The sequence below is a fragment of the Semicossyphus pulcher genome, unplaced genomic scaffold (assembly GCF_022749685.1).
Source record: "Semicossyphus pulcher isolate SPU_LCO1_2020_fin unplaced genomic scaffold, fSemPul1.0.p SCAF_5, whole genome shotgun sequence".
Lineage (NCBI taxonomy): Eukaryota > Metazoa > Chordata > Actinopteri > Labriformes > Labridae > Semicossyphus > Semicossyphus pulcher.
The window spans coordinates 26,521,476-26,548,771 of record NW_027211726.1 but is presented as its reverse complement, the minus strand read 5'-3'; the positions used below and the strand labels follow the sequence as shown (position 1 = coordinate 26,548,771).

General features: G+C 39.4%; 2 protein-coding genes across 4 annotated transcripts; one reads left to right on the top strand and one right to left on the bottom strand.

The window, feature by feature from the left end:
• The first annotated feature begins 85 nt into the window (after positions 1-85).
• cpsf1 (cleavage and polyadenylation specific factor 1) lies at positions 86-16,887 on the top strand. 2 transcript variants are annotated; one of them, XM_069681359.1, is made up of 38 exons: positions 86-229; positions 897-1,062; positions 1,164-1,191; positions 1,297-1,430; positions 1,527-1,607; positions 1,768-1,919; positions 2,292-2,438; positions 2,562-2,701; positions 2,802-2,912; positions 3,030-3,123; positions 3,211-3,298; positions 3,920-4,069; positions 4,299-4,350; positions 4,428-4,501; positions 4,590-4,664; positions 4,785-4,859; positions 5,923-6,018; positions 6,129-6,311; positions 6,452-6,593; positions 7,365-7,543; positions 7,715-7,854; positions 7,979-8,159; positions 8,245-8,451; positions 8,848-8,937; positions 9,023-9,169; positions 9,312-9,464; positions 10,107-10,223; positions 10,507-10,597; positions 11,734-11,818; positions 13,042-13,183; positions 13,291-13,443; positions 13,670-13,846; positions 14,143-14,209; positions 14,300-14,347; positions 14,432-14,587; positions 15,951-16,080; positions 16,269-16,407; positions 16,487-16,887. In XM_069681359.1, the coding sequence occupies exons 2-38, from the start codon at positions 919-921 to the stop codon at positions 16,532-16,534; spliced, it is 4,416 nt and encodes a 1,471-aa protein (XP_069537460.1). In that variant the 5' UTR covers positions 86-229; positions 897-918; the 3' UTR covers positions 16,535-16,887. The 2 variants fall into 2 exon arrangements, with proteins under 2 accessions (XP_069537460.1, XP_069537459.1); XM_069681358.1 differs by having other exon boundaries at positions 4,779-4,859.
• On the bottom strand, positions 16,772-26,154 carry adck5 (aarF domain containing kinase 5). 2 transcript variants are annotated; one of them, XM_069681360.1, is made up of 15 exons: positions 26,039-26,154; positions 24,335-24,426; positions 24,089-24,238; positions 22,369-22,444; positions 21,602-21,802; positions 21,374-21,514; positions 20,917-21,030; positions 20,698-20,829; positions 20,525-20,608; positions 20,341-20,422; positions 19,402-19,480; positions 19,231-19,322; positions 18,768-19,020; positions 17,980-18,096; positions 16,772-17,559 (listed from the first exon to the last, which is right to left on the bottom strand). In XM_069681360.1, exons 1-15 carry the CDS (start codon positions 26,060-26,062, stop codon positions 17,457-17,459), a joined length of 1,740 nt encoding a protein of 579 aa, XP_069537461.1. In that variant the 5' UTR covers positions 26,063-26,154; the 3' UTR covers positions 16,772-17,456. The 2 variants fall into 2 exon arrangements, with proteins under 2 accessions (XP_069537461.1, XP_069537462.1); XM_069681361.1 differs by lacking the exons at positions 24,089-24,238; positions 24,335-24,426; positions 26,039-26,154 and having other exon boundaries at positions 21,602-21,797; positions 22,369-22,405.
• Between the last annotated feature and the right edge of the window lie 1,142 nt (positions 26,155-27,296).

Genomic DNA, 27,296 nt, shown 5'->3' with positions numbered 1-27,296 from the left:
GACTTGTGCAATTCATTTTCACCATTTGGGGCAGCACTACAACACACAGCAGCTAGTTTGCCGGAAAACGGAAAGACGAAGAAGATTGGAGCAGCCAAAACACAATGATAGCTAACTGCTAGCTTATCGGGAAGCAAATTAAGTTAGAAACCAATAAAATATGACACCTTAAATATAAACAGAAGAAGGGACGATAACGCTACAGACCCTGATAACGTGTTTGAAATAGGTACGTTAACAAGTTTCATTCACGATTTGCGAAAACATGCCAAAAGAAACGTGTTAGGTGCAGGCGCTGTGCCATTCCATCTAATATGCTAGCGACCACATTAGCGCGTTGCTACCATTGCTAACGTTTCCAGCCTCTCCATACATTCCTTATCTGAAGCTAACTGTTGGTAGACACCTACAAAAGTCATAATAACATTTCTGAATAGCTAGTGATGCATGCATGCCCCATTAATCCAATGTAAACTATCAATGTTGCAATGGTAATTTTCTAGCTGGTTGCCAAAGCCTAATGCTAACTTTAGTAAGCGTTTGTTTATCATAGAAGCATCTTTTTACACCAATCGCATGATTACATAAATCAGCGCTTTTCTGGTTGTGTAATATTGGCGCAGTCAAATATAGTATAATGTGGTGTATATTATTGTATGGTCTATGAGGGTAGTAGACAATTGGACGGTAACTGGAATAATCAGAATTTTTACCCCATATTTTAACAACTATAGCCGTCGTGGCCAAAAGAGAAAGCATGCTTTTTTTAAGGCTGGAGTGCTTTATCTTATTTGACATATAGCTTGTTCATCCCATTATTCACTTAGTAACAATCCCTACAGCTGTGTTTCGCAATGCTAGCAAGATATCTTAAAATGATTGCTCTTACCTGTCAGATGCTGAGTGTCCCCTTTCAAGATGTATGCTGTGTACAGACAAGCACACACCCCCACTGCAGTGGAGTTTTCTGTCTACTGCAACTTCATATCCAGCAAGGAGAAGAATCTAGTTGTTGCTGGAACGTCTCAACTGTTTGTCTACAGGATTATCCATGATGTGGAGGTAACCGGAAGCACCCTCACTGATAGATCAAGTGTCAAGTTTTTAAATACAAACAAAAAAGTATTTTTGTGATGTGTGTAACGTATATGTTCTTGTTTCAGAGTACATCAAAGGTTGATAAGTCTTCAGGTATGTCTAGTATTTATACTCAAAGTTCAAATTCTACCCTTTTTGAATCATAAAAACTTGCTGATTGCATGTGTTGTCCAGCTTAACTTATTTCTACTTGTTCAGATTCCAAATCCCGTAAGGAGAAGCTGGAGCAAGTGGCATCCTTTTCTCTCTTTGGCAATGTTATGTCCATGGCCAGTGTGCAGCTTGTGGGAGCAAGCAGAGATGCACTTCTTCTTAGTTTTAAAGATGCCAAGGTATCATTGTATAAAATGTGCACTAACTAACTGAAATTTTAAAATGCGTAAAATAAGTTGATGACTGACTTCTGAGTGTTTTTGTTTTCTCATCAGTTATCTGTAGTGGAGTATGACCCCGGTACACATGACCTCAAGACGCTGTCTCTCCATTTCTTTGAGGAGCCAGAGCTCAGAGTATGTAAAAACAGGAGAACAATAATGTTGTTAAAACTTAGTGTTCAATTGCGTTGCCTTTGTGAATGTAGTCAATGTTGACTTGTGAAGTGAATGAATTTTGTACTTATTGACACTCAAAAGTGAATAAATTGTTAATTGTTTTTTTTTTTACATTTAGGATGGTTTTGTACAGAATGTACATATTCCCATTGTCCGTGTAGATCCAGAGAATCGCTGTGCAGTGATGCTCGTTTATGGCACGCAGCTTGTGGTGTTGCCATTCAGAAAGGACACTCTAGCTGATGAACAGGAGGGTGGAGTTGGAGAAGGGTAAGCTTGCCATCCACTGTACATTCTGCTAATTATTGTCTTTCAGTTTCCTCCACAGCACCAGAAATGCTTCAATGTCCATTTCCCAGTTGCACTGAAACCTGATCTTGGTATTGTTTATAATCAATTGTTATCAGTGTATGTTTTCCAGTTTGCCCTGATACGATACATTTTTGGGCATATCATGCAGAAAACAGTGCTTGGGGTGAAATATTCTTAGAAAAATGTTTTTTTGATGAAATTATCCTGACACAAGATCTTAACAACAATGTCTGACATGAATAGATTTTTTTCTATAATTGCTACACATATGGGAAGTCTACCGTCTTATGTCTTACTGTGAGCACATCTATGCCTGCTCCTTATCCACAGACCCAAATCCAGCTTCCTGCCCAGCTACATCATTGATGTCCGTGAGCTGGATGAAAAGCTGCTTAACATCATTGACATGAAGTTCCTCCACGGCTACTACGAGCCAACATTGCTTATCCTGTTTGAGCCCAACCAGACATGGCCTGGGTCAGTTGAACATATTATCAAATTAAACAACAAGAATATATATTGACCAAGTTATTACTCTTGTTATTGAGCATGCCAAATTTGATTTAATGTCAAAAAAATGTTTCTGGATCCTTCTGCCAGGCGTGTGGCTGTACGTCAGGACACTTGTAGCATCGTTGCCATCTCCCTCAACATAATGCAGAAGGTTCATCCTGTCATCTGGTCTCTCAGTAATCTGCCTTTTGACTGTACGCAGGTCATGGCTGTTCCAAAGCCAATCGGTAAGAATTGTCTTTTTAATCACTGCTTATCATCATTATTGTCACTAAGTTCCTTGATAATTGCTGCTGGAGATATGAATTTAAGTTGAATAATTTTCAGGTGGTGTTGTGGTGTTTGCTGTGAATTCCTTGCTGTATCTCAACCAGAGTGTTCCACCATATGGAGTTTCACTTAATTCTCAGACAACTGGGACCACAGCCTTCCCTCTGCGTAAGCGTTGCTTTATCTGAGAACAACACTACTATATGTATTTTTGCTAAAAAGACTTCACACTACATGTCTTATTTTGTGATGCTCATTTATGTATAACTTGTTTTGGTTTCCCAGGTGTACAGGATGAAGTGAAGATCACCCTGGACTGTTCCCAGTCTGACTTCATTGCCTACGACAAGATGGTCATTTCTTTGAAAGGAGGAGAAATGTGAGTCCTTATAAATCCACTCAAAGTGCAAAAAAATGAAGAATGGCGGCAATTCATTATTGTTTTTTGGCTCTTGTTGTCTTGCAGTTACGTGTTGACCCTGATAACTGATGGCATGAGGAGTGTCCGGGCTTTCCACTTCGACAAAGCTGCTGCCAGCGTCCTGACTACTTGTGTAAGTTCTGCCTGGAACTGTGAGCAACATTAGTATGATGAGAAAGGAATTCTCTATCTTGAACAAATAATTTTTCTTTGTGTTTCTGTGGATAAACACAGAAGCTTGGAGAAATTAGGGGTCGACTGAATTGGGTTTTAAAAGCTATTATCAGAGGTAGATGAGTTTAAAGCCACTTGAAGGTTCAGAAATTACCACCAATTCCAAAAATATGTTAGTGGGAGAATTACACTGCTAGGAAGAAAAACGTATGGAATTACTCTAGGGCGGCCCCAGAGGGAATTCTGATTGAGTTCAGAAGCTCCAGAGGTGACTAGAATTTTTGCGTTGAATAACTGCCAAAGCAATGCTCCTTACCGAGGCCACTAGCTGAATAATGTCCTTTCCTTAGATAAATGTTTGTTAAGTCACTATCTATTGCCAAATGAGGTAACACAATGAGGAAAATCAAGAGTTACAACCGTAACAAAGGGAGCCAACCGTAGACGTAATCCCGCAATTGCCGTTTATTGCCATACGAAACTGAGATCTTGGAGATTATCACTTTAATGTAGTCATACTTAGTTTGTCAACTTTTAGCTTTTTGAGACTGTAAAACTGATTCACACTATGCTCCTCTAGATGGTGACCATGGAGCCTGGCTATCTTTTCCTGGGTTCTCGCCTCGGAAACTCTCTGCTTCTTAAGTACACTGAGAAACTTCAGGAGAAGCCACCGGAGGAGGGCAAAGAAATGCAGGAAAAAGAAAAAGAGAAGGATAAGGATAAACAGGTTAGTTGTTCATTGCATAAAATGTGAATTTTAATATGGCGGTATTGTTGTGTAGCACTGTTGAGATGCCATGTTTTTTCATTGCTTTGTGATTATGTGCCTGTAGTAATGAGTTTAGATAAGGTGCATCTCACTCTTTCAAATTGAGTGTGTGCAGCAATCACTTGTTTTGTTTGACTGCCTGCCGTAAAAATAGCCTGTAAACTAAATCATTGCCGATGGTTTCCAGGAAGAACCACCAAGCAAAAAGAAGCGAGTGGAATCTTCCACCAACTGGACCGGTATGTTAAGATTTCAGTTTTGATATGTGCCTGATCTGCTAAGCTGTGTTTCACTCACCTTTTTTTTTTTTCTTAAGATGAGGTGGATGAGATCGAAGTGTACGGAAGTGAGGCCCAGTCAGGCACTCAGCTGGCCACCTACTCCTTTGAGGTAAAAAATAAAGAAATAAATGCTTTATATGTCAGTGGATATCTTTGTGGAAGGTGACTAAGGGGTCTTTTTTGTGTGTTTCATACAGGTGTGTGATAGCATTCTCAACATTGGACCTTGTGCAAATGCATCCATGGGTGAACCAGCCTTTTTGTCTGAAGAGGTACACGCTTTAAAACACTTCCTGGTGTCTCTGTAGATTTATTTCTACCTCTCACCTCTGTCTCAAAAAATTGTATTTTTAAGGATTCTGACTTGGTTCTCGTCTTGTCCACAGTTCCAGAGCAACCCTGAGCCTGACCTGGAGGTAGTGGTGTGTTCTGGCTTCGGAAAGAATGGTGCACTGTCCGTGCTTCAGGTAAATCATTCCACTGCTGTTATGTGTTTTTTAATGCATGTGTACCTGGTTCAACAAAGTCTTGCGAAGGAAGGAAGAAAAAAATCTGGTGATCTGACCTAAATTGTTTTCTCTCCTGTGTGTATTACTCAAGAACATTTAAAAACAAAGAATTTCAAGCATAATCTTTCATAGTTTTGTCTCGATTCACTCTAAACACTTTTGGATATAAATGTATTTTGTCTTTTGGGGTGCTGGTTTAGCTCAGTTGGTAGAGCAGGCACCCCATGTACTGAGGCTGCAGTCCTCGTCGCATTGATCGCAGGCTTGATTCCCGGTCTGCCGATTACATGTGCATGTCATCCCCTACTCTGTACTCCCCACATTTCCTGTCTCTTTTCAGCTGTCCTATCAATAAAGGCGAAAGGCAAAAAAATTATCTTAAAAAATATATATATATACATTTTGTTTTTAACAACAACTAGTCATGACCAGTGGATAACTTGCTAACACAAAACATACAGTATGTAGCTACCTGGTGTTTAGAGTGCATGGAGAAATAAAAAATCAGCTGGTGCATTTCAGCCTCTCATGGCCCTAATTGAATATTGCAACAACAACAACCTGATTATTTTACCAACTACCAATACATTTTAATTTTTTTTACATATGATAAAAATTGAAGGAAAGACGATGCTTATATATTCCTTTTTTAATAGTTCTAAAGTCATAAACACAAGAGAAATGTGTTTGATGTGACTTAGAGAAAGGATTAGTAACTTTTTCTCACTTGCATCTCAGGACTTCTGTTCTGCTCAGTTATATGCATTGTTAATGTTACTGCACCATCCTAACACCTGTGGTAGTGAGGGCCGTCTGCCACAGGTCCAGTGATGGTGCTACAGTGAAGTCTGGGTCTACCAGGGCTGCCTCAGAGATCGACGGAGTAGCCTGTAAACACCCCAGAAACAAGCTGCTTACACATGCTTTTATATATATGCATATGTGGTAAGCAAGGAAATGTACAGTGTTCTGTCTCTGACTTTGACTTACTTACTCTGATTTGTTTTTGTTCTCTTCTCAGAGAAGCATCCGACCACAAGTAGTCACTACGTTTGAGTTGCCAGGTTGCCATGACATGTGGACAGTCATCTCAAGTGAAGTAAAAGAAGACAAAAAAGTACAGTCCATGTCTGACATTCATTTCAGTGAAAACCTGAAGCTGTTAAGCAAAGTGTTCTGTCATTTTAAAAAAAAAAATTTCTAATAACATTTTTGTATTTTTCGTAGCCTGTAAAAAGCACTGATTCAGAAGATGGGGCAGATACAGAGACTGGGGAGGATGGTGAAGAGGGAGAAAAGGACAAAGAGGAGAAGGACAAAGAGGAAGAGGAGGAGAAGACGGACCCTCCCCTGGAGGATGATATAAAGAAGCATGGCTTTCTCATTCTGAGCAGAGAGGATTCAACTATGGTAAATATACATCTTATGTATGGCATTTTGAAGAAGAAAATTATTAAATTAGAACTCTTGTAATTGTAGGAAAAGTATTGTTTGTATCCTTTATATGATTAATATGATATCTAATAGATCTTGGCATTATGTTTATCTAGATCCTTCAGACAGGTCAGGAGATCATGGAGCTGGACACCAGCGGTTTTGCAACTCAGGGACCCACAGTGTATGCTGGAAACATCGGCAGCAACAAGTATATTATCCAGGTGTCACCTATGGGTATTCGGCTGCTGGAAGGAGGTAAAATATGGGGGGGGGGAACAAGTAAAAACAACTGAAACGTATTGATTTTTACATTTGTTTGCTGCAGCAGCAAACTGTAGTAGGAGTAAAGGAGAATGTTAGAAATTAGAGAATATTGCCAGTAATTTTACACCTTGGCTTTATTTTTTTATTTTTTTACCATATTATTCTAAATGGGCTGCATTGCAACCTAACCTTTTCGGTAGGGTAAGATGCACTTTTTTAACCAGAGAAAGCTAATACATCTCTCTCTTCAAAGTCACAAGACCCCAATGACAAAAAATTGTACCTGTAGAACACAGTAGTTGTTGGTGTGACTGGGGCAGCTGTAGATCAGCAACTCACTTCTGTAATGTAAAACTACTGTTTTTGTCAATAAAGATCGATAGCATAGTCTGTTTTAAAGAAAGATCCTAACTTAACAAAAAAGCCTATGATTATTTCAGTCCTTTCTGTTATATTGTCAGACAGGTATAATAACAATCTGAGCCAATCAGTTGCAAAAAAAGCAATATCAGTGGATGTATTTTGATCGGGTGCATTGGACCTAAAAGGTTAGGTCCATTACAGCCCTTATTGTGGCTGCCGGCTAAAGAAACCTACCGGTTTGATTCCAAAGCATTTTGTACTGGTAGTTATTTATACCCCAAAATATGAAAAATAGGTCCCTGTTTGAACATAAATTTCTCCTTTTCTGCAAATGGAAAGTATTTATAACTTAAACTTAAACCTGCTTCACTAACGTACTCTTTGAAATTCTGCTTCCAGTGACACAGCTTCACTTCATCCCTGTGGACCTGGGCTCTCCCATAGTGCACTGCTCTGTGGCTGACCCTTATGTGGTCATCATGACCGCGGAGGGAGTAGTCACCATGTTTGCGCTAAAGACTGACACATACATGGGGAAGACACATCGGCTGGCCCTGCAGAAGCCACAGATCCCCACTGTGAGTAAATCATGCTCATCAGGCTTTCTGTTCGACAAATATGCCCCCTGCTGGCTGGACTGAAGCACTAACAGCATCATTAAGCTCCTTTATTTAGATGCTGCCTTTACAACATTTACTGAAGTTATTCTTTACAGTAATTAATGCATCAAACCTACTCTCATTCAACAGCAATCTCGTGTGATCGCACTGTGCGCATACCGAGATGTTAGTGGAATGTTCACAACAGAAAACAAGGTGAGCTGCTCCGTCAAAGAGGACACAATCATCAGGAGTCAGTCTGAATCAGAGACCATCATCCAGGACCTCAGGTAAAAACAAAACCCTCATAACACACAACAGAAGCCACATTTTGTATTTAGTCACAGATTTCTGTATCGTTTAATTGGTGTTTAATGTGTCTTTGTGTGTGTGTGTGTGTGTGTGTGTGTGTAGCAACACAGTGGACGATGAGGAGGAAATGCTGTACGGAGACTCAAACGCCAACACAGCACCTGCAAAGGAGGAAATGGGCCGCAGCTCCGGGGCACTGGCGCCTTCTGGAAGTGAGGGAAGCTTGAGTAAAGCAGAACCCAGCCACTGGTGCATGATCACCAGGGAGAATGGTGTGATGGAGGTAATGGGGTAAATGTAACATCACAAGATTAAATATAATGTTTCTTCACTTCCTTTTTCTCTGACTTAGTTTTTTATTTCAACAGATTTACCAGCTCCCGGACTGGCGACTTGTGTTCCTGGTGAAGAACTTCCCGGTTGGTCAGAGGGTGCTAGTGGACAGTTCGTCCGGCCAATCAGCAACTCAGGGGGAGGGTAAAAAAGAGGAAGTAACTCGTCAAGGAGAGATCCCACTGGTCAAAGAGGTGGCTTTGGTTTCACTGGGCAACAATCAAAGCAGACCATATTTATTGGTGAGTTGTTACTTTAGGGCCCTCCATAATGTTTTCATTGATCTGTTTGTGCATCACTTGATTAAATCCTCAAAATTGACAAAGGAAAAAACGTAATAACTAGAGCATAACTCACTAAACTTACATCGTCCTAGGCTTTGTGGAATGCAAGTCCAGTTTCAATATACTATTAATAATTCTATTATTCTTTATTGACTAACATACATTTTCAGCATTGGTTGCACTGATTCTAGAGATATGCCTTTAAAAATACTACAAGAAATGACATCGCAATAAGCAAAATTACCACTGTAGGCACTGGTGGACCTTTTCTTTAGAGGAGTTCTAAGGATTAATGTCCTTTTATAAAAATGACATAAAACGGGTTATGATAAATTATGTTTTCTTGTTTCTTAGGTCCATGTGGAACATGAGCTTCTGATCTATGAAGCGTTCCCGTACGATCAGCAGCAGCCACAAAACAACCTGAAAGTGCGCTTCAAAAAAGTGAGAACTTGGTCTGATTCTTTGGAGTAAATTAAGTCCAGTTTGAATGAAGAGAATCTTTACTCTCTTACTTTACTCTGTACAGGTGCCCCACAACATTAACTTCAGAGAAAAGAAATCAAAGCTGAAGAGGGATAAGAAGGCAGAGAGTGGCGCCACTGAGGAGAGTTTTGCTGTGAAAAGTCGGATTGCCAGATTCAGATACTTTGAGGATATCTCTGGATACTCAGGGGTAAGAAGGCTAATATTTCAAATGAATTTTAGATTTTTTTTTAACAACTGTGTTGTAGAAGCAGCATTGTTTTTGTTGTTTTACGTGCAGTTGTGTTCTCTCTGCCTGACTAATAACCTTGCATTTCTCCTTGTCTTCACAGGTGTTCATCTGTGGGCCCTCTCCTCACTGGATGCTGGTCACCTCTCGTGGAGCCCTGAGGCTTCACCCTATGAGCATTGATGGATCAATCGAGTCTTTCTCACCCTTCCATAACATCAACTGCCCCAAAGGTTTCCTCTACTTCAACAAACAGGTACACAAATCACACATACTCTCTTGGTTTGGGTATATTGTAGTTGTTTGTAGTGTTGGCAACTTTTAAAGATTATCTTCGCTGCCAACTCGACCAGATTTTGGGTGTGGAATCACCCAAAAAGTACTTGTAATTTTAAATAGTCCCAATAGCAGTTATATGAGTATATTTTTTTCTGTTTGAAATTTGTATCCTGTAATGTTAAGCTTCCATGTATTATTAGCGGAACACTATGAGCCTCTGTTTTGAGATCCTGTGGTTGGATGGTTCTTGGAAAAAAGACATCTTGCGTGTACCTTGGCCTTTTTTATAGATTTATAGATCTACAAACTTTCTTACTCAGTTTTTAGTAGGGTTTTATGTCCATCCAAGCTGTTGAAGTTCTCCAGCTTTCAGTTGACCAAAATGATCTATAGTTAGAAGGAATTAGTTTTACTTTCAGACCCAGGGGGTTTTAAAATAACTCCTTGCACTTTAAAACTCTGTATGCAGTATTCATACATAAAGCTTTTCACAGCCACTGAAACAAGGCAAAAACAGTCTTAGAAGATCGATTTAAGATATATAATATACTTTTACTACTTTCTGTTGTAGTTCCTTGAACTGTTTTTAATTTTTGTTTCTGTGTGTTTGTTCCCACAGGGTGAGCTGAGGATCAGCGTCCTACCCACCTATCTGTCCTATGATGCCCCTTGGCCAGTGCGAAAAATCCCGCTGAGGTGCACCGTCCACTATGTCTCCTACCATGTTGAATCCAAGGTAAGGCTCCTCTCGCTTAGCCCACACAGCACCAGAGGCACCAAAGCAACGTGACACAAAGTCAAGCTGTGAAACTCATTCCCTCAACCAACACACCTCCACTTGCATAAAGCACTGTGAAATAGAGCGTATCGATCGAGCAGCTTTGAAAAAGTTTGAGATGAAAGCCCTCTGGCCTTAAAGTTTTCTTACTGTGAGAGAGAAAAATCAATGAGGGTGACTTTGAAGGGATTAGTCTTTGATGTGAAGTTTTACTGTGTGATTTTGGCTTTTTCCCTCTCAGGTGTATGCTGTGTGCACCAGTGTGAAAGAGCCCTGCACACGCATCCCCAGGATGACTGGAGAGGAGAAGGAGTTTGAGACTATAGATCGAGGTCAGACATGGACACACACACACACACACACACACACACACACACACACACACATATTGTTTACATCATTAGTTCCAATTCTTATTTGTGTGACACTCCAGCAAAGCCCTATTAGATGAACTCTATTACCAGTTTATCATCATCAATATAATATATGTTTTAGGGGTTTTTCATTTCATTTAACTATTGCAGCTGTTAACTAACTAGGGCAGAACCCTGCTTTACCCATTGTTCAGTCCTCCATAGCCCCTTTCACACATGCACTGCACTATTGAAAATTCCCAACATTGTCCAGGTGGACTGCATGTGAGAATGCAAACAGATGAAATTTGTCACCCCGACCACGACTATGTTTGAAGATATTATTTGAAATAGCTTGTTCATGTTTAATTTAAATGGGTTATTCTTTGGCCAAACCTACATCCAATTTACATGAAAGTCAGGACAGTAGTTTTTCTGTAAAATTTGCTGACAAATACCAAAAATGTATCTGTAAACTTTACCCCTTGGCATAGAGTGCAAATGAAGTCTAGCTATTATTTAAATGGTAAATCGACTGTACTTGTACGGCGCTTTTCTAGTCTTTGCAACCACTCAAAGCTGCTTTCACACTACATGTCACATTCACACATTCACACACACATTCACATGGCAAAGGCCTAAGTGCCAATCTCCAGTCAGATCTATGCCCATTCATACCTGATGGCTATGCCAGGAGGAGTTCGGGGTTCAGTGTCTTGCCCAAGGACACTTGTCAGGGATTGAACCCCCAACTTTCCGATTTAGAGACGACCGACTCTACCACTGAGCCACAGTGGTCAAATTATTTAAACAATTCAACCATTTTATTTAGCTTATTTAACCAGTTAGGGTAGTCCTTTTTTTGGCTTAATATCTCTTAATGTTTACTTTTCACACTTTTATACATAAATTCAATTACTTTTACTTCACTTTGCCACATGTCATCCCCACTCTCTCTCTTACCTGTTTCCAACACTATCCACTGTCCTCGATCTCAATATAAAGGCATTAAAAAAATCAGCATCGCCTCAATTTGTATTCACACTAGGCTGTTTATTTCCTCCTTCACAAATATGTGGATATCTTACTGTTGTATCTCTTGTGACATCCTGCAGATGAACGTTACATAAATCCCCAGCAGGAGAAGTTCTCCATCCAACTCATCTCTCCAGTCAGCTGGGAGACCATTCCCAACACACGGTAAAAAGCTGTTTTTTCTATACATTGCACCTATGCAATTTGCAAAATCTATAAGAAAGCATTGTGTTAATACACATTAAGCAGTCCTTAATAAAGAGTTCCACATATAATCGGGTAGAAATGTCAGATCATTTATCGAACTCAGGTCATTTAGTTGCTCTGCATTGTGTTCTACCATTGTGTTTTATTTCTTTGCAGAGCTTAAGCACATAGGAGCGGCATGCAGTATGTGTCTGCATTATATTTAGTGTACTGTTTGTATAAAAGTTTGCAGAACTATCTCATGTGTTTTAATTTTGTTGTCATTTAAAATAGATTGGAAAGTGCTTGGCCAATATATCTTTGTTTGTAACTGTGACGTTAAATTAAGTGCATTTTGCAGTCTTGGTTTTGGTATCTTTTATTGAGTGTATTCCAAAGCTGTATCCCAGGAACGCCTGAAGGGAAGCCCTTCACATTTGACGCAAACTTTCACTTAGATGGATTAAATTTTGGTGTTTGAAGGTCAAGGTCAATGTGACCTCAGCTCAGTTAACATTAACACAATATCTCTGCAATGCCTGCAGAGAATTTGTATCCCTCTAAGAGAACAACAATGAATAAGTAAAGTCTCCCACAGACATGCTCAAAAAAAAGAAAAAGGAAAAGACAGAGACCTTCCCTGGTTTTATGTCCCTCCTGTAGATGATTGTGGTGCGACCTCCCCTGTTTAATCTTGGCCTACTTACGCCATTGTTTTATTTTCCTTATATATTTTCAAAGGGAAAAATATATCCTATTTCCCAGGCACAGTTTCACTGATTCTCTGGTAAACACATAAGTGGATTTAAAGTGCAACTTGACTGGTTGTCTGAGGGATACTCAAGCATTAATTCTGGTTGTCTCTAGTTGTTCTACTTACCTGTCAGCTTTACATGTGAGGCCCCTGCTGTTATTGGCATTAGTCACTCTTTTTTCCCAAACTGATGTAATGTATATGGATCTTGACACTGTTCATTTGTCCATGTCGAAAGCACATCAGCATCGGCTTTGCCTTTGAAACCGAAAGGCTATGTCTGTTAAATACAGTTAATGGTTTTACACAGTATGATATAAGAATGTGAGGCAAATCAAAACATGCAATATTTCGTCATCCAAAACAGTGTCACATTGACCTTTTTACTTCGTGAATGGGTGTATGAATGTACCCAGACCTCACTATGACCTCTCTCTGTCTTTGTAAGGATCGACCTGGAGGAGTGGGAACATGTGACCTGTATGAAGACGGTGGCACTGAGGAGTCAGGAGACTGTGTCTGGGCTGAAGGGCTACATAGCAGCTGGCACCTGCACGATGCAGGGGGAGGAGGTCACCTGCAGGGGCCGAGTGAGCAGCACACAACAATGCCACCTCACCATGTTTTACATTTAATACAAAATGATGATCAAATTAAAAAACATAGTGATGACCTGTTGTTTGATACTTGTGTTTAGATTTTAATCCTGGATATCATTGAAGTTGTGCCAGAGCCAGGCCAACCCCTCACCAAAAACAAGTTCAAAGTGCTTTATGAGAAAGAGCAGAAGGGACCAGTGACAGCGATGTGTCACTGCAACGGATACCTAGTGTCAGCCATCGGACAGAAGGTCTGGGCCCACACTTGACAACTCAGTGAATTCACAGAGCTGGAGTTAGATAAACACTTCCATCCCATTTTCTAGAACTGTATTTGAGATTACATTATATTTTAATACATGTTGTCCTACCCTACACTGATACAAAGAGGTACATAAGAAATAAAATCAAATGAACTTAATGTTCAATGTTAAAATGCAAAAGCAAAGAGTGTAACCCTCCTCTGTGTTCCTGCAGATCTTCTTGTGGGTACTGAAGGACAACGACCTGACAGGCATGGCCTTCATTGACACTCAGCTCTACATCCACCAGATGTTTAGCATCAAGAATTTCATCCTCGCTGCAGATCTGATGAAGAGCGTCTCTCTGCTCCGCTACCAGGAAGAGAGCAAGACTTTGTCACTCGTCAGCAGGGTGAGGATGTGACACAACTAAAGAAATACAATAATTGCAGCCATTGAATTGATCCCACTTACTACTTAGATTAGGGCCTAAATCTTGTATATGACTGTTGAGGGAGATTAACTGCACGGCACACACTCAAGTGTTTATTGATTAAGATGTACAAGTGAGTATTGACGATGTGTCTCCTGTGGGTATTTGGATCCAATTGTGTTAATCTTGAAGAAAGCAGCTCTGGCAGCTGGAGATAATTCAGTAGCCTTCTTTGTTTTGTTTTAACCTTTTTTTCCTTTTTTTTTTGGCCACAGGATGCAAAGCCCCTGGAGGTTTACAGCATTGAATTCATGGTGGATAACAACCAGCTTGGGTTTTTGGGTAATGTTTGTAATTCCCTTTGGGAGGAAATACATTTAACATAAAATGTCCTCCTCTTCTCATTCACCTTTTTTCTTCTTTTCCTTGTAGTGTCAGATCGAGACAAGAACCTCTATGTTTATATGTATCTACCTGAAGGTATGTGACGTTGTTGGACCTGCAGATGTTTTGTAACAGTGTGAAAGCACCCCCATACATGTGATGTGTTGTCTGTGGTTGCAGCTAAAGAGAGCTTTGGAGGAATGCGCCTGCTGAGGCGAGCCGACTTCAATGCCGGAGCAAACATTAATACTTTCTGGAGGATGCCATGCAGAGGGTCCCTGGACACTGGCAGCAAAAAGGCTCTGACCTGGGACAACAAGCACATCACATGGTTTGGTAAGTGAATAAGATGCCATAGCTAGCAGCTTAATCTACTGACCTTTGTCTTTTAAATGATGACAAAGGGATGTAGATAAAAGTGGTTTCTTGTCTATAATGGATTTGGTAAACTTTTCTTCTGTACATGTGAGGAAGAACACGATAGAGAAGAAATAAAAAAAAAAAGATTTATTATAATCAATTAAATTATAGAAAATTAAGTCATTGGAAAATGTGACATGAATGACTTTAGATAGCAGGCTGGTCTCACAGGAGCAAAAAGAGCCGTGCCCTGCAACGCAACAGTGTCAGCCTTGCACACACACACATATACATGTATATAAAGATGGACGACGTGTCTCCATCTGCTCTCATAGTATGAACTTGATGCCAAAATAGCCCCAAGGTGGGTACTGCCATCTTGCGATAGTGACATCATTTGGAGCCAGAGTTGCGCAGTAGAGTTCGGCGGGTGGAGCCGCCGTAGCCACTTTCACCAACCAAAACACACACTTAAATAACCCCAAAAAAACAGCAAGGATCTGGGAACTTCAGTGACTGTAGTGATTGTTTTAGTTATGTTTCCTCTCAGCGTTCGTCCTCTACTCTGCTAATCCAGAACAGAATCCAGATATTTGTCAACAGAGCTGTCAGTCAACCTTTTTGCAGCATCAAAAAATTAATTAAAACTAAACTTGTCAAATGAGCACTTGGAAGTAAATCAGCATGATAAGAGCTGACTATAATGACAGAATCCATGTTTGAGAAAAAATGTATTGGCTTATATTTGATTTTATAGTTTGACTCATGTAGCATCTGTTAACATGGAGGGGCGGGCTTTATGTCCTATACCGCAGCCAGTCAGCAGGGGGCACTCCAAATGTTTTGGCTTCACTTTTAGTGAGTTGTCATATCCATCTTTTTATACAGTCTATGATACAGACGATGATTCAGCTCTGTTACTATCTCTGCTGCCCCCTTAATGGCAGAATGACTTCCTCCCCCATTCTGTCTTCTTACTATCTAAACAGAACAGCTCACACGACCAGCAGATTTAGACAAATTAGCAGACTTTATGCTGTGAGCTGCACCTTCGTGATCTTTCTGTGATCAGGCCTCTGCTAAAGAAAAATAAGTACCTCTCCTCACAGATCATAATACATTTCCACCAACAGATGATACGTTTTTTTGGAGCTGCAACTTATTCTAGTTATTTCATCCTAAATCTTCCTCTCTGGCAGACTGGTCCAGAGTGGAATGATACTATATACAGTATAGTGTGTATTTTAAGAAATGATGTGTGTTGTATGTCTCAGGGTTCAATAAATTAATATTTCTGCAAAGAAAAAAAACACCATGGTTTTAATCTATATTCCAACAGCAACCCTAGACGGAGGAGTTGGCCTACTCCTCCCCATGCAGGAGAAGACGTACCGCCGTCTGCTCATGTTACAAAATGCTCTGAACACAATGCTGCCCCATCACGCTGGTCTGAACCCAAAGGCCTTCAGGTTTGCATCTTTATAGCATACAGTTCTTTTTATATACAGTATGTTCACTATTTAGAGATGGGACATTGTTTTCTTATATTTTGATTTATGTAGGTGTCAAAAAAAAAAAAAAAAATTCTGGTTATAAGTCTGTGACAGATGTAGTTCAACTGTTAGGTATAACTGACCCTTTTGTATCCTGTGTCCAGGATGCTGCACAGTGACAGGCGATGCTTGCAGAACGCTGTGAGAAACATCCTGGATGGAGAACTCCTCAACAAGTACTTGTACCTCAGTACAATGGAGCGCAGTGAGCTGGCCAAGAAGATTGGTACCACTCAGGACATAGTAAGTGCAAAATCAGGAAACAGGTTGCAGGGATGTCACTTTTCTTCTTCCTCTTATTTTATCCTTCTTTCATCACCAGATCCTGGATGACCTTCTGGAGATCGACAGAGTCACAGCTCATTTTTGAGAGCCACATTCCCACGCCTCGTCCACTGAATACTGTTTTATACTGAATAGAGAAAAATGTTTTGTTATGGCCCATCTTTGTGAAAACCTGATTTCTCTTTCTTACTTGTTAGATTCAAAGAAAAGAGCAGCAATTTTTTCTTAGGATATTTTGTATAAAAACAAAAATCAGTAAAAGTAATTTACACGAGCCTTTTGTGTGTGTTTTTGTGCTTTAAGAGATGAGACAGGAACACTGTTTAAAAAGGAGGTAAAACATTTTTATTAACATTGATAATTTAAAATATTTGGTGAGGTGGCACTGGATTGTTCTTGTAATCCTTAAGAATGTCATGTTATGTTTGATGTTGTATGGCTGTCATTAAAGCTGCAGTAACATTTAAATGGTCCAGTGTTCAAGTGAGGTTGCAGCTTAATATTGTTGTTCTTACATTAATTCTGCATTAATCATGGAATACAGTGACTCATTTTGAAGTATTGCCCAGATAGGAAGCTGCAGCTGCTACAAAATATTTTCTGATAGAAAAAATGATTCTTAAAAACAAACTGCAGCTTAAAATCATGTTTCATCATTAAAAATTAAACATTAGCTTTGTTAAGATTACAATTAAACAACTTTAACAATTTAAATACCAGAATATATATAAAACAATTTCAACATGCTGTTCAGTTCTGAGCCTCTGGGAACCTACTTTGGAGTGGGTTTGGTGGTTTAAAGTTCTGCCGTTCAAAACTTCTCAGTCCTGCTGTAGAAGTCACGTCAGCCACCAGAGGCCAGGATGATTTGGTGTAGAGAATTAACATTTGGGCAGCACCTTGAAGTATTTGGCGCAGCTACTTTAGTGAAAAGCTGTTGGATTGCATTATCATGTGTTTGGCATAGCTCCTCCTTCACTGTTCCTTTAGTGGGAGAGATGTTTGCCCTATCTCAAGTACTCGAGCAGTTCTGCGTCCACAGATGTCAGACCGAAGTACGACAGCAGGCTCAGAAAACAACGGGTCAGACTCATCGATGCCATCTCCCACCTATAAAGGAGACCTATCATTAATATTTGTTGGGTCCAATCAGTACAAGGACTTATGCCAGGTAGGTTTGATGTATAACAATAAATATACATATATTTATATATTAATATATAACTACAGGAAAAAACGAAAGCTACTCCTACCAAGAAAACTAAATAGAATAAAATATACTATAAAAAATATAAAAGTAAGCAAAAAAAACAACTTTATTTTCTAAAGTGTAATGAAAGATCTGTACGATATCTGCAGGAATTATACGAGTTGCCAAGCGGGTGTGCAGTGGTTTAAATGCATAGTGAATATGCAAATAATTCTGATGTGCAGGATTCTGATGTAGCGCGGAATTTATTAATGGTACATTAATGAAACGTAAAGTGGCTATCACAAAACATAATCTGTTGACACAAACTGAGTCTTTACCTTAAAGCCAGTTCGAACTTGAGGCTCTCCCATGTTGACCTGACCCAGCTGAAAACCCAGAGCCTGGTCAGCATCCCGGTCCTCTCTACCTGAAGCTTCCCCCAGCCTCGCACCGCACTAAAAAATGAGAAGTGCATTAACTGTATTGAACTTATTCTCTAAAATGCTTGGGATTTTTAGCCACAGTATGGACAGACAACCCACTGCTCAATCGCAACTGCTGAGCCTCTTAACCAGCGCAATGAGTGAGAGTAGTTTCAGTGTTCTTTGCTCTTTTGCTATTTCTCAGGACTATCACTTCTGCTGTGGTCATTTTTAATCAATTACAAACTACTGGAAAAATTATAGCAAGCAACATTTTGGTTATATCACTTCAGTTAGACAAATTCTCCAAAGAAAATATGACAAACCAACACTACAATGCACCACTACAACATGATCTAAAAAGACCAAAAAGCATACATGTTTTACCTGTATTACATCCTTTTACATCAAAACTATTTATAGCAAAAAACTGACAAGTTCAGCACACTGATCAGATTGAATATTTACAGAGTCTATGTACTTATATTTACTTAGTCAACTAAGTTCTAAATAGAACATCCTACAACAATCAAAGCATGCAATATTTGTTAGATGTCAACATAATTAGGTCACTAAGTCCCAGCAGTTAAAAAATATCATCATGAAGCCAAGCCTCTGATCTTTAAAGTTACATTTTAGGAACATTTTGTATTGTGGGATAGCTTTATATGACATCACCTCACTGACTAAACACTGACACTAACCTCTTGGCCATGACAAAGTAGCGGTCCACTGGGGCTCCCAGAGTGATGTTGATGCTTCGGACCGTGTTGATGTTCCGGAAGACGAGCAGCATGGGCCGAGGCATCGACTTCAGCACCTGCATGATGTTTTCAAAGCGGTGCTGGGCCATTTCACGCATGTAGGTCGTCTCCTCTCGACTCAGGATGTTGGACAGACCCAGCTCCTTCATGTTGATGGGTCGCTGCAGCAGCATCTCACAGAAGAGGAAGTACTCTGCAGAACATAACATGAGAAATTAAATTGTTTTAGGGTGCAACAACTAAGTTGATCTGCTTGAAGTAGTAAAATAAATCTAATTTAGTTTAGAAATGTTTTGACATTTTTTTTAGGAGATCATTTAAGCACGCCAACAAATGTATTATTTACACACACACATATATATATATACAGCATTTTCTGCCTACTACATTCAAAAACATGTACCTTTGACACCAAGTGCATTGGAATACTTCTGCATTGCTGCCTCGTCTCTCAGGACTATGGACCTCCACAGTTTACAAAGGGCAACTCTGTCACTGAGGTAAAGGTCACAGTTACAGCTGAGAGCAGAGTATTGTTAAAAGGTTTAACAAAACAGACTCAGGTGAATCTTACCATTGACTGAGGTATTCATACAAGCCATGGTCCAAGAGCACCAACTCTGCCTTCGTATCAGGACCTGGTCTCACTAGAACTGCCAACACAATGATATTATTAATAATGATAATATAATATACATCATATAATGATCTTACAATGATCGTTATCATAATATCTTTGTACATCCCTATAACACTAAGTCTAGAGTCATGACTTTGGCTCTGTGAAGGTGTAGTAAAATTCCATACTTACAGACCCAAATTTCAAGACTTCTCTGTAGACTGTTCAGAACAAATTTGACATCCAAATATAAATTTCTAAAACATTTTTTTTTGGTTTGTTTGTTTTTTAATCTAGGGATGTTTTTTTTTCATTTACAATACATAGCCAACCAACACTTTTATCTGGGATTGTCAAAAACAGCCCTTGAAGAATTAGCATTTACTCATTATAGGCGTTTAGTCCGGACTCCTACAATCCATTGTCAAACATCTCTACCAAAAATGGAAATAAACTATCTGATGCTAATTAATCTTGTTACTTTCCTTTAACATATTGGAAATGTAATATTGTAATACCTATATTTTCATGTCTTTCATAAATAAGAACCAAAATTGAAAAGTTTCATAATCTATCACGCAGCGTCTATCACAGGGGCTATTTTGGCATCAATTTTGTACAATGGGAGCAGATGGAGATGCGTTGTCCATCTATACATACAGTCATTGATTCAGACCTGGAAATGACTGAAATGCTTTTCCATAGTTTTCCATATTGCATGGGAACCCTGTTTAAGCTAAATGCTAACATCAGCATGCTAACATGATGTTTAGCAAGTAAATATTTGCCATGTTCGTTATCTAATTCAGCATGTCATGTTAACTACACTATACCAATATTGTTATATATATATATATATATTTTATACATATGTTAACAAACTAATGTACCCACCATTTCCAGGGTGTGGGTCAGCGTGGATGAAGCCTGTGTAGAATATTTGCTCAGCAAATGTTCGGATAAGTTTATCTGCCGTCTGAAAAACAAATATTAGATGAGTTGTGTTAGACAGCATCTCTATGATTATTTTCCACTGTTGAGATGAGTATCAGCTATTGTGTAGAGTGCATAAACTCACATCTTTCAAACTTAATCCTTGTCTTTTAATTTCTTCCACATTGTTGATTTTGCAACCATGGCAAAACTCTGCTGTCAACACTCTCTTTGAATCAGAGAAAAAAAAGTGATTTAGCCAAGGACATAATGAGAGATCAGTTATTTTTTCCTACGTATTTGTTAATATAAGCTTACCTTGCTAGTTTGCTCCCAGAAGACTTTGGGTACAACAACAAAAGTCAAGTGTTTCAGCTCCTCTGCACACCTCTCAGAGTTCCTGGCCTCATTCTCAAAGTCAAGCTCTTGAGCCAATGTGCCTTTTAGGTCCTACAGGTATTAAAATAAAAATCAATATTTGGCAAACAATCTTCCTCCCCCAGAGATTTACAGCAACAAATATACATGTTTTCTTACCTTGAGAACCCATCTGAATCCAAAGCTGGGGTGCATGAACTTAACAATATCCAGCAGGATCTCCAATATTCTGATGTCACCATCAAACCGATCCCTGAGGTCAATGTACTGCACCTGCAAGGGCCAGAATTTAGGAAACACAGCCAGAACTTAAAGATTATGCTTATCAATTTAGACTTCCCTCTCCCATAAATGACCCAAAATGCCCCCAAAGAAGTCATGACTGGACCTTATTTCAATGTAGTTTTAGCTTTGGATCGAGAGGGAAAATACTTGGAAAGCTTATTCAAGGTGTTTGGTAAAGTGACATGACTCAAAACAGGTCTGCTTCTGCACAGTACACTTTGTACATCTATAACATATAACCTTTCACTTTCTGGAAATTCTGTACTTGAAAGTAAAAAGGAAAGTGAGTAGGAAATTAAAAAGTTGATTTTGGTCTCAGAGTCATGCTCACCTTCACAGCAACAGGAGTCCCGTCAACCAGTTCTGCCTTATGAACCTGGGCCAAGCTGGCAGCAGCGATGGGCTCATAGTCAAACGTTTTGAAAAGCTGCTCTGGGGTTTTGTTGAAGTCTTCTTGAAAGAGAGCATCGACCTGTAACGGAGACATACACAATCCTGAGGAATTTCAAACTGTCCTCCGAAACTGAACCGTCTGCCTTGTTTGTGTTGCCGTTCTCACCTCCTTGTACTTCCTGTTCAAGGCCTTGTCTTCCAGTATTTGCAGGGTGTGGATGTACTCAGGGGGCAGGAGGTGGTTGAAGGAACACAGACCTTGACCAAGTTTGATGTATATTCCTCCATTCCTTATGGCTCCCTCAACCATGCACTCTGCTGCCCTCTGATGGCAGGCTGACATCTCAGCCAAGTAGGATGGGCTGCTCTAGCAGGGGAGGACAGCAGTAGGACATTATTGTCCTTACAATATTAACACCCTAAGTGATAGAACATCACAGGGAACAATGAATGTGTAACCACAGGCCCATGATGCAATCTTTTTTTAAGTATTTGTTTTGGCATTTATTACCGAATAGTGTACAAGAGAGGTGGAAAGAAAATGTGGTTATGTGTTTCGTAACTTAAGCTCAGTACAAACCACCTTAATCTACCTGTACGTGACTGCTATCTCTCTGGACTGCTGCAGAGTGTAGTGTGGTGTCTACACTGTTGGCCTGTGTGAATGCCATCCCTCGTACTCTATATTGTGTTTGCCTTTGATCAACATCAATAATAGAATGCTTTATTTGATTTCAAAAACAGATAGATCTTGGTATGTATCAAGTAGAACCTGGCGGATATGCCGTTTTTGAGACTGACACTGTCACCCAATTCGGAGAGGAAAAATATGCCTTGTTAGGCTGTAAGTAAGATATACACATAATGGAGTGTGAGATATAAATCCATAATAATTAAACCTACCAAACCCCATTTTCATTACATGAAACTTACCTCATCTAGACCATGAAGAGCCACATTGGTGGTCCACCAATAATCCACAGAGATAAAGATTCCAACCGAGAGGGATCTGAGGACACATAGATAAGACATCACAGGGACTTTCTACAAAACATAAACAGGAATGTGAGCAATCATAAAATTATCTCTATTAGCAACTGTGGGTAAGACTCATTTCCCCTTGGGGACAAAAACTTAACTCGCTTTCCCTCTCTCTTGTTGTATCAGATGCTAAATTAATCCCAGAGAATTATCTCATGATCAGCTGATATATATGTAAAATACAACACAGTATACTTGTAATCTGCTGCCAATTAATATGAAAAACAGAGCCTTGTATAGCTAAGCCATGAAGATAGCTTCGTAAACCAGGAGAGTACTGATTCTCAAGCAGCAATAGCTGTTAGTTTAAACATCAAGCCCTCAACACCAGTCTGTAACACTAAGGGTTGGCTGGAGCCAATCAATCAATCAATCAATCAAATTTTATTTGTATAGCGCCAAATCATAACCAGGGTTATCTCGAGACACTTTACAGAAAGAGCAGGTCTAGACCGACTCTTTGTTAAGTTATTTAAAGAGAGGCCCAACATCAATCCACCATGAGTAGCACTTAGCAATTCGGCACATTGGCAAGGAAAAACTTCCTTTTAACAGGCAGAAACCTCGAGCAGAACCAGACTCATGTTGAACAGCCATCTGCCTCGACTGGATGGGCCGAAAATGGGATAGAAGGAGATGCAGGATAGAGACAGGCAAAGAGAGCAACAACAACAGATGTTCTTGTTACCACAACAACATATGTCCTTGTTACATGAACAACAACAGACACATACTTATGGTTACAATGCCAATAATAGTGGTAGACTAGGGTGAAGATTGGCTAAATAAATAAATAAATTAGCGAGAGAAGCAGAGTAATGATAAAGGCTGAGGTAATCGTAATTGTAACAGTTGAAGTCAACAGGTCTACTATTAGCATTAGCAGCAACAATAATGATACTATGGGGAAGGCTGATGTTAGTAGGTGAGGGTAGCTTCATAAAGACTGAAACCTATCGGTCCCTGTGGCTTTAATATTGGGTATCCGAACTACTTGCTTCTGTTGGCCATTAAAGTTGTCTTTAATTTTATTTCTCTTTTTACTTTAATAATACGACATAATACGACAAAAAATACTTATTTCCCATTCTTCCTGTGCATATATTTTGTATGTGATCATAAAAGATTGCCTGTACTTGGTTACATACAGTCCTCAAATCAAGTGACAAGTAATAATTCCATCCTCTAGGTTAAATCTCGATGGATGGAAATATCAATAATATTCTGTGCTTCAATGGACTGGATTAGCTCAGATTTTACATTTTTGCTGAGGTTATAAGAATCTAGATACATATAATGACTTTTCCCCACCCTGATGACCCTGTTTCCTTATGTGGTGAACAGTGTCCTCTCATTGCAGATACTTAATTTTGATATGTGGATATGAAATGTTTGTGTCAATCAACATTTTTATGAACTTTTCAGTGAAAAAAAACACAAGTCTGAACGTGACCTTGCATGGACCAGTAGCTCATAGTGGCTAATGTTAGCTAACAAAGTTCAACTTTGATTGTGTTGATATTACCATTTCAGTTCATTCTTCTTTACTTGAAAACAATCCTATAAGCAAAGAACTTGAATTAATAAGGTACATCTGTTGACAAAGACATACCTGAAGAATCGACCAAATCCTTGGATCACAGTCCTCATCTTCCTCTTCGCTCTTGGATCTGATGCAGCGTACTGGACACCCACTGCAACAGGTACACCAAAAGAGATACCAACAAGTGTCTTCCACAACAGCCCTCTGCGTTTACTTTCCCTGCAAACAGCAAAGAGAAAGTCCCATTTATCAAGACAAAAACATCACTATGCCTACAATTTGATTTGTAAATATGGCCTTGCAGTTATTTGGTACCTGAGTGAGCTGAGGGATCTGGTTGTTTGGAATGACGAGACAGGATGTGGACACCTTTGGAGCAGAGCCATGTGACGCAGACACAACCTTAACTAAAAAGGGGAAAAAAGCACTGTATGAGAACTCTGGCCTGAGATCACAGCCGAGGCCAAAGATAATGGTTTTAACTAAATGTAACCTATATTTGTTTTACTCTAGTTATCTTTGCAACACAAATGATCTGCTGCTAACAAGAGTTTTATGGAAAGATCATTAGGGACAGAAACTCTGGACCCTGGCTCTGTCACAGCGACAACACTATTGTATACTTGTACCACCTCACTGGCTTGAGCGAAAAGGAGATTTTTGCACACAATGGCATGTCTTGTAGAGCTTGTAGGGTAATCCACTCAGCTCTAAAGCTAATGCAGACAACTATGCTGAGATCCACTTATAGATTATACTATAAACCATAATCCCTCTATTTGCTTGAAGTATTTTTATTACATTTTCAGTTTCAAAGTAGAGTACCATTTTTACCACCACGCCTTACACTCCTCTGAGGGATTTGTAGCCCCATTAATGTGGCAAAGGATCCCGTCCACACCTGCCTTTCCAAGCAGTCGTTTTAATTTAGTTCTGCAGGACAAGCATATCTTTTGAAAAACCTTTTTAGTATTACACTTAATATGACCTTGATTGTGTTCTTTTATTCATTAAAACACATTTCTCATTTTTTTAGGGCACAGTTGCTGGTAATCCTTCCCTTTCCAATAATTTTGACTGACAGTGTTGTGTACTTACTTTTAGTAGTCCACATTGTCAACTTCCTGTTTTGGAGATCCTTTTTTGGTTTCTCAATTTCTTATTCAAGCAATTTTTATGCTTGTGCTTAATTCAATTACTTTTTTCAGGCAGTATCCAATGGCTTTTTGGGAGGCAACTATTGAATAACTATTTTCATTAATGACTTTAAGCCTGATTCACGAGACAGGCCTAGGTAGTGGGGTGAAGTAAAAGCAAGAGAACATGCAAGTGTGTGTTTATGTTTGTGTGTGTTTGCTGGAAGGAAGTAGAAGGTTGTAGGGGGTTCTAGATCAAGGCCAATGTGGTCAGCCGGGGTACTTTGTTGTTTTTTCTCGCTGTCTGCTTCTGAGGGACAAAATGTCTCCAGTGCTGACAAAGTGATGTACAGATAGCTGTGATGTCAGGGACCTGAACACAGCAATGTCAAACGAACTCCCTGTCACTTACACACTTTGCAGAACAATACTGAAGAAAAATGCTTCTCACTTGGTCTAATCTGATCCAGACAGGTTTTGTATTACTAAGTAATAAACAGAAGTTTCATGTAGGGGCACTTGTCAAACCAAGTTACAGCAACAGCCATTGTAAGATGTAAAAAAAAAAAACTCCCAAGCAACCTAAACAATAATTTTGCTTGTGTCAAATTGAAAATAACAACACTAACATGTTCTAACATGTCTTGTACACACACACACACACACACACACACACACACACACACACACATACACACACACACAAATAAAAAGCTTTATTTCCTGAACACCGCCCTTAATACCTTTGATATATGTTGCTAACATTGCCGGCTAACTACTGTTAACGCTAACGTGGTTAGCTGTTGGCCAACCAGCTAACTTCAGCTGACACTATTAATGTTCTCAAACGCAGCCAAAAAAATTTGAAACATCGTTCATTTACCACTCTGATGGTCTCCCCAGTCATGTTGCCTTGGATATAAAATAGTTTTGCTGAAAGGGATGTCCCAGTACCAAGGTGTCTTTCCCAATGTGATCGACTACAAGAACCACCTCCTTAGTAAACAAGGCAGGCGGGGAAGCACAAAGAGTAAGTAAGACAGAACAAGAGGATATATGCCCAAGGACTTCCGCTGTCGCTTAAAATACTTTTGCCGGATGGGGGTTTGTTTTGTGCAAACATCTAACGCTTTTCTTTATTCAGGTACTCGAAAATATAGAGCCTGGGGTGTGCCATCCTAACAATTAGAATTACCAGTTTTTCGAATGTAAAATGTATTTGCTAGTGTTATTCATTAACCGAGGGTGTAAGCGCTGTCACAGTTTCAAAACACGTCACCTGTCTGTAAAGACCTCTGTCCATGTGAAAAAGTGTAGCTTTTTGCTAAGAGCACAGCGGATAAAGTTTGGTAAAGTAACATTCGGCAGGAATGCGGATTGTGTATGGATGAATCTCAAGCACTCTCTGGGTACCGAAATGTACGTCACTGATTATACGTAGTGGTTCCATGTCAAGTGAATACAATTTACGTTTTATTGTATTCACTTGACATTAACCAAAAGTTGAAATAATAATTTAGAAAAAATAATAAGAAAAAATTCATTACTGGCAGTAGCTTACTTCACTAAGACAGCTTGCTTTTAAATGCACTTTAATTGCATAGTCTACTGGTTGATAACCGGAGTACCAATTGTTTACGCTAATAAATGCACCCTCAGGCAAATAAGCCTGCTACCGCGGATGGACTGGAGCCACATGAGAGATAAGTGTAGTATTAGTTCTATGTTACATCATATTACATCACGTAAGCCTTTGTGGGTTCCACGGCCTCTATCTCAAGCTTTATGGAAAGTTATTTTGTTTGGATTCAACGTTATGTTAGTATATGACTCAAAATAAAAATGTAAAAAAAACCGTGGCCATCGCAAGTGCATCGCTGCCAGTGTGGACCTATGGCGTGGACAATTGAGATTTGGTTGAAACGATACCAGAAACGTGGGATGGCTTTCAAAAAAAGGCTGTAAAAGTGATCACTTACACACACAAAAATGAGAAAATAAAAAAACGCTCTAAATAATCATGGGTATAATTTGATAACGCATGCAGAAAAAACTGCATACTGCGCGCCAATAAAACTCATAGCTCTTGTATTTTAGTAGGTGTTTTATTTTGAAACGTGAGTGGAAAAATTGTTTTCATC

Excerpts from the sequence above, each read along its gene's own strand:
- cpsf1 (XM_069681358.1), top strand. The coding sequence starts at position 919 with ATGTATGCTGTGTACAGACAAGCACACACCCCCACTGCAGTGGAGTTT. Across the intron at positions 2,439-2,561 it reads CCCAACCAGACATGGCCTGG|GCGTGTGGCTGTACGTCAGG; the intron begins GTCAGTTGAACA and ends TCCTTCTGCCAG. Across the intron at positions 8,160-8,244 it reads GGGAGAATGGTGTGATGGAG|ATTTACCAGCTCCCGGACTG; the intron begins GTAATGGGGTAA and ends TTATTTCAACAG.
- adck5 (XM_069681360.1), bottom strand. The coding sequence starts at position 26,062 with ATGACTGGGGAGACCATCAGAGTG. Across the intron at positions 21,515-21,601 it reads TGAACAGGAAGTACAAGGAG|GTCGATGCTCTCTTTCAAGA; the intron begins GTGAGAACGGCA and ends TCTCCGTTACAG. Across the intron at positions 18,097-18,767 it reads TACTTTGTCATGGCCAAGAG|TGCGGTGCGAGGCTGGGGGA; the intron begins GTTAGTGTCAGT and ends CTCATTTTTTAG.